The sequence below is a fragment of the Castanea sativa genome, chromosome 10, assembly GCF_040712315.1.
Source record: "Castanea sativa cultivar Marrone di Chiusa Pesio chromosome 10, ASM4071231v1".
NCBI classification, from domain to species: domain Eukaryota; kingdom Viridiplantae; phylum Streptophyta; class Magnoliopsida; order Fagales; family Fagaceae; genus Castanea; species Castanea sativa.
Genome location: NC_134022.1, coordinates 29618452 through 29630937, shown reverse-complemented (window position 1 = coordinate 29630937; position 12486 = coordinate 29618452). Strand labels below are relative to the sequence as shown.

Genomic DNA, 12486 nt, shown 5'->3' with positions numbered 1-12486 from the left:
AGTTGGCAAGGGACAATGTTTGGTTCTCAAGGGAGGGCCGCTTGGCGAGGAAGAACTAGATTTGTGTGTGTCTTCCATCTCCGTTTTAGGCTCTGCATTCCCAGCAAACACAAAAAACAACAAACAATTTCTTCCATTTGCACAAAATGGTTGAATTTTTAGTTTTTCAATTTAACGAAACTACGAAATATCCTGGTTAAATCAGTGCAGCAATAATAAAGATCTAAGCACACACATGTCTCAACATAAATTGAAAATACATGTCTTAACATTATTATTGCAATTAACCTCAACATTGAAGAGAAGTAAAGAACAAGCTTGGCCGACGGTGCTTGAGAGTGAGTGAGTGACTATTTGAGCTGTGAGATTGAGTTTAAGTGACAGTCAAAGTGAGGCCAAGACCAAACAATGAAATAAAAACAAGGAAAAACAAAACCCATTCTTGGGACCTAGACAACAAGCAGATGAGTGAAAAACAGCCAAAGAATTAAAACCATAGCAGTATAGAGCATGTTTTCATAAATCAAGATATCCAAAAATGCTAGCAAACATCAGATTATAAACCAATGATCAAACAATTTAAACATCTCAAAAGAGATGTATCTTACTTATCTACCCTTAACTATCCAATCTTAATATTTGAATAAAAAGATCAACACTTAGAGTCTACAAAATCATAACCTTTGCTCTGACGATTTTAGAGATAATTTCAAATGATTACAGAGGAAGAAGAAGATAACAAATGGAGCTAGAGCTAAGAAATTTGAGACTTATAAAAAAAATAACAGAGGAAGAAGAAAATAACATACCTGTGTGTGGCTAGAGCTGAGAAACTAATCCAATGACCCAAATGGTGAGAGATGAAACCCACCAATCCTTACCCAAACGTGCTCTTGTGCATGGCTGCGTGAGTGACAGAGAGATTGAGGGTTAGGGTGAGGGCGTGAGGCGTGAATTGAAATGAGATTATGAGAGGCAGATGGGTAATGGGTTAGGGACTTAGGGTTTACAACTATATATATGGGAGTTTTTAGTAATTTCAAGGTAACCGGGTCATATCCGGGTTGGGTTTGATCAAAAACCCGAATCTGACCCGGACCCGCTTCGGGTTTTTTTTTTATAAAACCCATACTCGACCCTATTCTTTATCGGGTCGGGTAAAATCCAGCCCATTAGGGTTGGGCTGGGTATCCGCAGGTTGGATATAAATTGTCATCCATAGTTGTGGATTGTGATTTGTGGGGGTGTGGGTGGCAGTGGTGGTGTGGGTTGGTTTGTTGCTAGGTTTCGTGGGTTTTGTGCCTTTTGTGGGTTGGTTTGTTGCAAGCGGTGGTGGTGTTGGGTGTTCTGTTGTTGGTGTTGTGTTGAATACTAAAATAAAGCCAAAAAAAATTTATTGTATTGTTTATATTATTTTATTGTGTTGAAAGCTAAAATAAAACCATGATGTTGGGTGTTTTATAAAATAGATTAAGTAATTTTTTGTAGTACTAAATTGCTAAATTTATGGTTCCATTAATTTAGATGTGAGAAAAATAGGGAGCGAGGAAAAAGAAGCAGCATCAAAGGGCCTTTTTGGCTTGAGTAAAAAATGGGTGTATTTTATGTTCATTTTCAGTTTTTTGTGAGATCCACCACTAAAAAACTTGTTTGGCTTTGTATTTGTATTCAATTTTCATTTTTAGTATCCAAAAAAATTGGATATGAATACAAAAACTGAATACAACTTTTTGCTGTTTTCAATTTCTTGAAAATGAATACAATGACATTTTTCATAAAAAAATCAAATCTATAGGTCCCACTATCATTGACTTGTTATAGCAAAGAACATACACACTCTCTCTTTATTTGTTGGTGGTTGTCAGGAAAAAAATGAAGGGGAAGACAAAGTAGAAAATAATGCCAAAAAAAAAAGATGGGAACAAAAATTAGTACAAGATTTAAGTATAGAAAATGAGTACAGAAAATGAAAATAGAAAATGAATACAACCTCGTTACAAACCATTTAGGGATTTTTTTTTTTTCAAAATAACACCCATTTTGAAATAATTTTGTTAGTTAGCATAGTTTCCAAACTATTTAGGAAACTAACATCTCGAGTGTGTTGGACTCAATTTCACTATAGCAACTTGAGTATCAAAGACTCGATTTCTATGAAAATCAATATAGAAATCGAGTCTCTAAGACTCGAGTTCCACAAATTCACTTAGAAGAAAGACTCAGATATCACAAAGAAGAAGGCAAATCAAAAAAGAAGAAGGAAACAACAAACCCAGATCAATCAAAAACAACGAACCCACTCCTTTGCTTTCTGAACTTTCGTGGCCGAGCTCGTTGGCTCTTGAGGTTGTTCTTGATTTGGTCTTTGTGGGTTTGTTCATGAGAATAAAGAAAGAAAGAACAAAGAATGAATAACGAAGGAAAACGGAAAAGAGCAAGGAGCTCGAGCCTGGTCCACTTGATTTGCTACAGTGAATTCGACTCTCACAAACTCGAGATGTTAGTTCCCTAAATAGTTTCCAAACGATACTAATTAACGAAATTGTTAGAAAAATGATGTTATTTTGAAAAAAAATCCACCATGTAGGCCCAAAGAGACTTTGAGAAGAGAGGAGAAATTTGGTTAGAAAAAATGGTTTTCATTTATTTATTTTAAATTTAGCTAAAATTTATGTGTTTTTTAATTAATAATTTTACATGTCAAACCTTATTATTAAAACTTTCTACCAATATGAGTTTGAGGGTATTTTGGGAATTTAAAATGAAGATTTTAAATTCGAGAAATTCTTTAGATAGTAGCAGTATAAATAAGATAACATAAACTAATATTTGGGTAAATTATAAATGTTGCTGTACATAAGCTAATTCATATAGTTTTGCATACACATCCCAAAACAACGAAACGTGTGAATTTGAAGTCACGATTTTAACAGGGTAATAAACACCACTTTTGTTGTATTTATGCACATCTACGAGTAATTCTTAGATACTTTCGGAGTATAGAGAATGAAACTCTCTCATTTCACATTTATAGTAGGGTCAACTCATTAAATTCATGGTAGAGTTCATAATTATGTGAGAAGAAAAAACATTATTTTTTCGTATTCGATAGTACCTAACCATTCTTCCACGTTCCAGAAGGCTTTCCATGGAGCATGCCTATAATAATTACGTGGATCCCACACATGAAATTTTATATAGAGAATGAAACACTCTCCTCTCACATTCATAGTAGGGTCCATTCATTAAATTCATGCTAAGATCCACCATAAATATGAAAAAAAGAAACATCATTTTTCTAAAGTATTCGACTGTACCTAACAATTTTTTCATGTTCCAGAAGGCTTTCCGTGGAGCATGCCTATAATAATTACGTGGATCCCACACATGAAATTCTATAGGAGAAATTTGTTGCGTGAAACTTGCCACTAAGGAAATAATGTGAAAAAAAGAAAAGAAAATGCACTGTCTCCTGCTAGCACAGTTTGGAAGAATTCTGATAGAGCAATAAGAATCTGCTAAGTATACATTTAGTATAAAAAATATGAGTAGACAAAGAATAAGTCGTGTGTCACATAAAGTGATATAATAAATGTCACAACTCGCCCATATTACGAGTTGTAATTGGTGGAAGAATGTCTCCACATAAACTCAGTACTAACCGCAACTTACTACAGGATAGTTGTAGCAATTGTTGTGTCACTTTGAACGGCACTGTCACACATCGAAAATGGAAAAGGAGTGGGCACCAACCTCCAAAAAGTCCAAGTCAATTTCTCATTTTTCGTCTATTAGCTTATGCCTTCAGCTTCTTGGAAGCTCATCATTCATTCCAATTGAAATTTAAAAAAAATAAACACTCTCTTCAATCTCTCTTGTTAAAAGTAAAACCCTCCTTCTTCTTCTTCGTCAAGATCTAGGGCTTCGTTTCTTGTAGTTCACACTCAGAGCTAGCGAGCAAGAGAGAGAGAGAGATCGCACGGACATGGCGGCTTCTCAGGAGTACATGGACAAGATGCAGCTCCGCCAGAACTACCGGAATCTCTGGCACACCGATCTCTTGGGCACCATTCAAGCCGATACTCCCTGTACACTCACTTTCTCTCTTACTTTCTCTCTCTGCAAACACAGATATACAGTGTTTTGTATATGTATACATATGTGTGTTTGGAATTTTCGTTTTTACTGATACTGTTGTGCGTTTCTGTGTGTGTTTGTGCAGATTGCTGCTTTGCGTTTTTTTGGTAAGTGCTATCTCGATCTCTTGAATTTGAATTTTGAGCTTGAACTTGTGGATCTTGATTGTGTAGTTGATTTCGGAGCTGTTTTGACTTTGACTTGGTTTTGACTTTGGTTGACTTTGTGAATTAATTTTGATCTCTGTGAAATTTTTGAAAGCTATTTGATTCCTGCTTCTTTGATGATATGAACGGATGGTTGGGTTTACTGACCGGGGCATTAAGAGGCCGATTCAATAGAATTGCTACTTTAAAGTTTAGGATTAATTTCTGAGTGATTGTGCTGATTTATGTTTGTTGTTATGATGTAAAATTGGGATTATGATATGGTTTTATGAATTCTATTTGAATTTGGTAATGTGGGTATGTAAGTACTTTACTTTACCCTTTTGTGGTGAAGCTGGAACACAATTTCTATGCTGACACAACTCAGACGTAAAAGCAGTGAAACTGAGGCATTTTTTTTTTTTTTCAAACTTTAATTCTAAGGCTATGAGTTCATGTTTTTGTCTGTTTGTGTAAGTGTAGGAAGAGCTTCTTAATTTTCTGGCGTGTCGATTTTGCCTTATTTTGGGAAGTACCATTACACCTATACCATGGATTGCTTATGTGGCATCTAGAGAGAGTTGGAAGGCATCATATTCAGTCTTCCTCCGCATCTTTTCTGGACTGCGGTTTTATTTGACACCATTACGCTATGTTTGGCAGTTTTTAGAGAGAGGAGAGTAGAGGGAAGGAGAGTAGTGGAGAAGAGAGTAGAGGGGAATGGTTATCTTCCGTCTTGTTTGGATGTTTTTAAAATTAAGTAAGGGAAAAGGGAATAATTAGTCTTTTCATTTGTAATTTTGTTAATATAGTAAGGGCAAATTTGGTAATTCATTTGGTCAAGCATTTTTATGCTCCACTCTCCCTCCAAATCTCTCCAATTTGGGAGAATTAAAAAAAAAAGGGTTCGAAGTAGTTCAAACCCCTCCAAATCTCTCCCCCTCCTTCCTTAAAAAAAATTTAAATAAGGTAATTTAATTACTCTCTCTCCCTCTACTCTACTCCCCCACCTTCTCCCAATATCCAAACATAGCATTAATGTAGTTTGGGCCAAAAAAATTCACTCTTCTAGCTATTTTCAGCTGACCTATTCCCTCTCAATGGCTGGATTGGAAACATGTTGATTCTTTAGTGAGATTATCTTGACTATAATTGAGGTATTTAACTGAGGTATTGTTGGTCTATTATGCAAGAATGGCCTTTCATGGACCCTATTTTGGAGGTAAGGGAGGACATTGTATCTATTGTTGCAGTTGATTGCTTTGAGGTTTAGTGTGATTTGAAGATGTGTATTAACTCCTATGAAAGTTACTTTGAGGTTGGGAGGGCTTTTTGTAGTCAATGTTCAGCAATTGGGGAATTAGAAACTGTCCTCAGCTTAGCTTCCATGAAAAGTCATGCAATCTTGATGAGTGAAGTGTGACTTTGACACCCATTGATATGTCTTGCATTGGGCTATTTTTCATAAAATGACTAAGGTTGCATTTATTTCAGCTGTGAAGGAAATTGGGAAAATATTTTACACTCTTGAGGGTGTTTGGGTACGCATGAAAATTCGGTCTAACTCAAAATAAATTTCAGTTGACTGTAAAATAGAGTCCCTAACTCTGTAAAACCAACTATATAGTTATTTTACCTTCAAATCTCATTTTACAGACTGAAAACAGAGAGAGAGAGTAGTAAGTTGGTCTAGTCTCCAATCCACACAGACCCATCACCGGTCAATTCGCGCCGTTCATTCCCCTCCACGCGCTGGTCAGTGCTATTTCCTTGTCTTCCTTGGCTTTTCTTCTCCTGATCGTGCCGCCTCAGCTCCTCTGTCGTGCTCAAACCCATCTTCGAGCATTGCATTTCCCCGACGAACCCAGCCGCCGATTTGTCCTCGATGAACCCAGCTAAACCCACCTTGATTTGACCAGCTCGTTCTCGTTGCCGCCACCCTGTAGCTTGTCTCCTCCAGCTCTCTCGATCTCATCGCTGCCGCCCTCTAGATCGACCCACCCATGACCGATCTTGTCGTCACCTCCAAAGATCGTTGTCACCGCCTTTAGATCAACCCCCCCTTGACCCGATTTCAACCAAGTTTCTCGATCTACCTCTCTCTTTCCCTCAATCTCTCTCACTCTTTCTTCCTCCCTCTCTCTGGTTTGACCGAGTTTGAGAGTTTTAATGGTTTTAATTTGATTTTGTTTCTTTCAAAAGTTTATATATTGCAATTTTCTATTATAAAATTTGTTTGGAAGCTGAGAAAATGGCTAAGAAAATATGAGAAACTAGTAGAAATTTGCATTTTCAAAATGTTACCAAACACTTGAAATTATTTTCTAATATCATTTTTAAAATGCAACCAAATACTAGAAAATATTTTCATTTTCCGAAATTATTTTCACTTGAAATTATTTTACACTCGGAAAATTATTTACATCTTACCAAACGCAGCCTAAGATATAATACGGGTGAGACAAGCTCATGGTTTAAAATCTTGCTAATTGTTAAATAAGAAATGATATCTTGACATATTGTTGTCTGCAACAATATTGCAAAAGTGTATGAAAATTTACTTTAAAAAAGAAAAAAAAAGGGGTTTATTGGCCTATATGTACAAAAAAAATTGGAAAATGATGGGATTGATAAAAAAAAAAAAAAAAAATCGGTTTTCATGAAATATGTTGACCAATATCTCAAATTTCAGCAAGATCTCTCTGATATAATTGATATTTTCGAGAAAAAACTTGGATAAGTTTTCACTCAAGTATGATGTTGTTTACGATTTTGACATAGTGAGACCAAAATTAATCATTAGGAAAGATTTGTAGACAACCTTTATTTTATCAGACTAAAATAACTTGAGGTACTAAATCTACATGTGTTCTTCACATCTTGATATACGCCAACTTATATATAACTAACACAATGACTTTGTTGAAAGCAACAAATACAATTCCTTTTTCAAACAAAATTTGGGTGCATATATGAAGGTGTGTTATCACTGAAAATTGACTGGATTGTTGCAAATTTGGATTTAAACTAAGCCACTAGCGCATTATATCTAGGCATGCATGGACACAAGTTGGCATGCATATGTATGTTGTATGTATATCCTTTGAACAGGATTTATTTTTGGTATGACTGGTATAACTTCTGAATCTTTTAAACTAAGAAAACTGAAAAATGGCAAAGGCCACCTTAATATTGGGTCGCTATTACCACGAAACATTTGTAAGGGATTTCTCCTTACTTTCTGAGACTTGAACTTGTAAATATTTATTCTATCCCAGAATAGATGGTGTGCTTTTTCCTCTGGGTTGTCCTGAATAAATCAGAGTTTTAAAATATGAAAGCAGTTATCCATTTAACTTCCCATTATTCTTAAACCTGAACCCACCTTTCTAGGTCCACTAAAGAACATTTTGGGGAAATTTTTATGTTTATTTAAAATCTTCCATTTGAAAACTTCCATCTATTTTGGAATGAAGGGAATAGGGAGTATTATTATCATTACTTTTTAAATTTTAGCAAATATATCAGTATGTTGCATTTCTTAGGCATTATATGTGTAAATCATGCTCTCTCTCTCTCTCTCTCTCTCTCTCTCTGCATTTTAGGAAAATGAAAACCCCATGTTTGTGTCAATATCTTAAGCTTGATTTCTTATAATAGACATGCTATTTAATTATCTTAAGCGTTTTTTCTCCCCTTGCAATGAATCTAATTTACTTTTGTTACGTTGTAGTGGGCCGTGTGCATCATACTTGCTCCGCAAACGAGCACTTTACAATGATATGTCAAGGTAATTGATGCTTCTGATTCCCTAAGAGTCTGATCTAAAGGCATGACCTCTCCATGCTAACATATTGTTCTCTTATATGTTGTAGATATGTATGTTGTGCTGGTTATATGCCCTGTAGTGGCAGGTGTGGGGAAAGTAAATGTCCTGAATTTTGTCTATTCACTGAGGTACAGATTCTATTTGACTTTGGTCAGCAAGCTTGCTGTTTTAGCTGTTTGTTTAGATACATTTTGGTTTAACAAGCTATCTGTCTTATATTTGTAATAAATTATCAATCATCCATCATTTGAACCCTTTACTACGTAAAATTGAATTAGATGTATAGTCAATGACTTTAAAAATAAGTGACACAGTCAATCATAAAGTTTCTGATATTTGCACATAGACAAAATTTGAGTCAGTGTCTCCTTAACTGCAAACACCTCTTGACATGTCAGATTAATTACCCATGAGAAGATAGAGAAATGAATTTCAGGTTTTTAAAATGGCCAAAGGCATCACTCAACCGGAAATGTTCTGTGTCCCAGCAAAGCCATTGAAAATTCAACTAATAGCTTACCTTTTGAAGCTACATGGAATCTTGGTTGTCGTTTGGCAAGATATTCTTGAGAACAACAATACAGTCTAATGCTTCATTCAATGGTCCCAACTTCAATTCACCTTAACCCGTTCAATGTGAGAGAATTCATTCCATAGCTTGAAAATATTAGCAAAATATGACACGGTGAAAGAAAAAGGATAAAAAAGCATTAATTAAAATGATTATCTAGGCGTTGCTTCATATGAAATTATGGATGATGTTTGTGGGATTTTTGCTTCAGTTCTGGTATTTTTGTGGTAGAAATTTCAAAGTCTCAAGTTGAATACGGCAGGCACCAATGATGTTATGTCATACGCACTAAACTAATCATCAGTGACTAACACTAGTGGAGGCCACACTTGTCCCTTCTTTGGGTTTTTGTTTGGGCCCCTACCGGCCTACCCTCTCCAATAAAAGACCATGTTGCTCCTAACCCAATAAGAGCAGTATGATTTAGAGGGTGAAGTAGACGTGGTTGACTAGGTTATGTTGGGTTTCCAAATATATCTTGACGCTAACCTACTGTTGCCCCTTGTTTTTCTAAAATGATTTTCCACACAAAAATGCTTTTCTCTAGTTTTCAAACACATTGCATTAAAACAAATGTTGTCACCCACTTGCATCACTATAATAATGATAATAACAACCAAGTCTTAGTCCCAAAACTTTAGGGTCAGCAATCCTTAACCAACCCATTTACATTACTCTTGATGCAAATACATTATGATGGAACATCCCAGCATCCTACCCTAGAAACCCAAACCCAATGTTTAATTTTTTTTCCCCATTAAGTGAAGATTGAGAATCAGTTAAAATGAGGTACCTCTTGTTTTCCTCTCTCAATAATCTTATTGCCTCCCCCCCAACCCCCCCCAAAAAAAAAAGATGGGGTGGAGATGGGGCCTCCATGATCCAACCCAGGCCTGTGCCGTTGCCATCCCTAAATTTTAAATATCAATAAATATTTTTTTGTTGATTCTCTTCCCCATGTGCTATATTTAAAATGTCAAAATATATTTATTTTTGATACTTTGTTGTAATGGTCCTGCCTGTTGGGCACTGTAATGCCTGGTGCTGTATTGTAGAGATTGGTGTCAGTGCTAGACCAAATCATTCCTTCCCCTGAACTTATCAATTGAAGTTTTAAGATTTTATCAGAGTTAGATTTATATCATCACTTATTAATTCATCAATTCGAGGTCTGTTGCAGTGCACTAGGCCTTGATGTGGGCTATGTCTAAATATTGTATGCCTATTTTTTTGCCAAAATAAGAGATATACTTTGTTGGAATTATATTTTAGAAAAGTTAAATAAAAGAAAGGCCCCAATCTTAGTAATTAAATACTTTTGAAAATTCACTAATGTCGTTGTTTAGCTCTTTTGCTTCCATATGTATGTTGTTAGATTAAATGATTAAATTCACCATCTTCTAATGGCTTAATTTTTTGAGACAATCTATAATTTATCATGGTATTAGTGTAGGAGTCCTAAATCAGATCTTGCATCTCAAATTAAATAAATAAATTCCCCATTTTTTAACAATTTAAATTTTTGGAATAATCGGTAATTTATCAATTGCTCTACCTTCTACAAAATAGGCACATGTTGTGCAGAAAGTAAATGTGATAGTTTATACAAGCAACTCTCCTTTTGTAACCTTCACTAGTTGTACGTATTATATAAATAAATAAAAATATAGTTTACATAAGCGACATTAATGGATTTTCTTGATTTATGTAATTTTTGTATTTGATATGTACACCCCTTATACTCCTTGTGTACTTGGGTGTTTTTTTTTTTTTTTTATTTTTTATATCAATAAATCTTTATTACTTATCAAAAAAAAAAAAACATAAGCGACATTAATGGAAAAATTATCTCATGAGACAGTTTCACAAGGCATCTCTTTCACATGTATGATCCCACACATGTGGGTCCCACATGTTGTGATAGAGAAGTTTCATGAGATAGCTTTTAACGTTAATTTGGGGGGGGGGGGGGGGGCATCCCTTGCTGTAGTCCCATTATTTAATTATGGTGCATGTTTGTTCCTCATGGAGGAGACAGAGTAATTGATTTATTTATTAAAAAAATTCCTACCTACTGCTCAAAGCTCCCACTTTTGTGGGGGTATGGGAGAGGTCATAGTAGGTAGCCTTACCCCAAATTTGTTGGAGAGGTTGATACCCAAACTCAAATCCGTGACCTGTCACTTTTGGTAGAAGACATTTGCCATCGCCCCAATGCCCGATTAATTGAGTAATTTACTTAATTTAAAAATAAATAAATAAATAAAAAAAGAGGAAGAAGAAGCAGAAGAAGAGTACTGGACTGTCTTTATGCTGCATCAACAAAGCATTATAATTCCTGAGATTGCTCAGTTCTGGCTTTATGGCAATATCCTCTACCCTCTGTTAGTTATAGCTATTGATATTTGGGGCTCTCAGAATTGATCACATCTTTCATTTGAAATCATTCATATAATGGATATAAACAGATGAAGGTTTTCTATTACCTGTGAACAATTTTCAAATTTCTGTGGTAGTCATAAAGATCCTCTGTTGCTGTAATTAATGGTATTATTATCATGTGTTTGATCATCCAGGTTTTTCTCTGCTTTGGAAATTCAGTGGCTTCAACCCGGTTTATGTTACAAGATGAGTTTAATATACAGACAACACAATGTGATAATTGCATCATTGTACTCTCTCTCTCTCTCTCTCTCTCTCTCTCTCTCTCTCTCTGTGCGTGTGTTTGCAACTCTGTATACATTTTAACTCCTGTTTTCAGGGTTTCATGTTCTGCCTACAACAACTTGCGTGCATCTTTTCCATAGTTGCAATGATTGTTGGAAGTAGTGAAATTCAAGAGGCATCTCAAATATTGTCTTGCTTGTCGGACATGGTATACTGCACGTAAGACTTTTCTTCCCTATTTCCTACTGATCTTTCTCAGTTAAGTTGGGTCAAAATTACTTACTGACTTTATGATTAATTTTCCTTTTTGTAGGGTTTGCGCTTGTATGCAGGTATGAAAGTGATAAAAATACATGCAAGTGGGAAAACATATGTAAGTATTTGCAATGAAATAATGTTTTATACTCGCTAACTGGGGTTATTTGCAGACACAACACAAAGTTGAAATGGACAAACGTGATGGGAAGTTTGGGCCTCAACCAGTAATGGCAATACCCCCCATGCAGCAGATGTCTCGCATTGACCAGCCAATTCCTCCTTCTGTTGGATATCCACCTCAACCAGCATACGGACAGTCCTACGGTTATCCACCTCCTCAGGCTCAAGGCTATCCAGCTGCGGGTTATCCTCCATCTGCTTATCCTCCTCCTGCTTATCCACCTTCTGGATACTCTAGGTGATTTCATTGCGATGTTCCAGGTCAATTTCCTATTTCAGGTGATATTTTGGGTGTTGAAATGTTGGTCTGCAAGTAACATCACTGCGAAATCCTCTATCAGCTAAAATGTCTATGCACCAGGCACTTTTATTTTATTTTTATATTTGTTTGCTGAGGGGTGATAGAAATAGTGATACATTTGTGTGTGGCTGTGGCTTGACCCCTTTTTTTTGCCAATTAAAAACAACAAAATTTTTAAATAAATCCTAGCTTCTTGTCCTTTTACGTGTTTCTTGTATCTTATTTCTTTTGTCTCTGGGTGTATTCATAGATTTGTATATCAAGTATATGCATGTACTTGTGTAACAATGTAACATGCAGCTGAGGAACTTGACTTGTGTTCTTGTTCAGTCCCTTATGCTGGAAATTGGAAACTTTGTTTCCGTAATAAATGTCATGAAATGTCTTTGCTCGTCTA

The 12486-nt window shown here is 35.6% G+C and overlaps 1 protein-coding gene across 1 annotated transcript; it reads left to right on the top strand.

Moving 5' to 3' along the window:
- The first annotated feature begins 3822 nt into the window (after positions 1–3822).
- LOC142613893 (uncharacterized) lies at positions 3823–12486 on the top strand. The gene is made up of 8 exons (XM_075786412.1): positions 3823–4088; positions 4223–4244; positions 8017–8073; positions 8159–8240; positions 11260–11355; positions 11445–11569; positions 11664–11682; positions 11779–12486. Exons 1-8 carry the CDS (start codon positions 3986–3988, stop codon positions 12028–12030), a joined length of 756 nt encoding a protein of 251 aa, XP_075642527.1. The 5' UTR covers positions 3823–3985; the 3' UTR covers positions 12031–12486.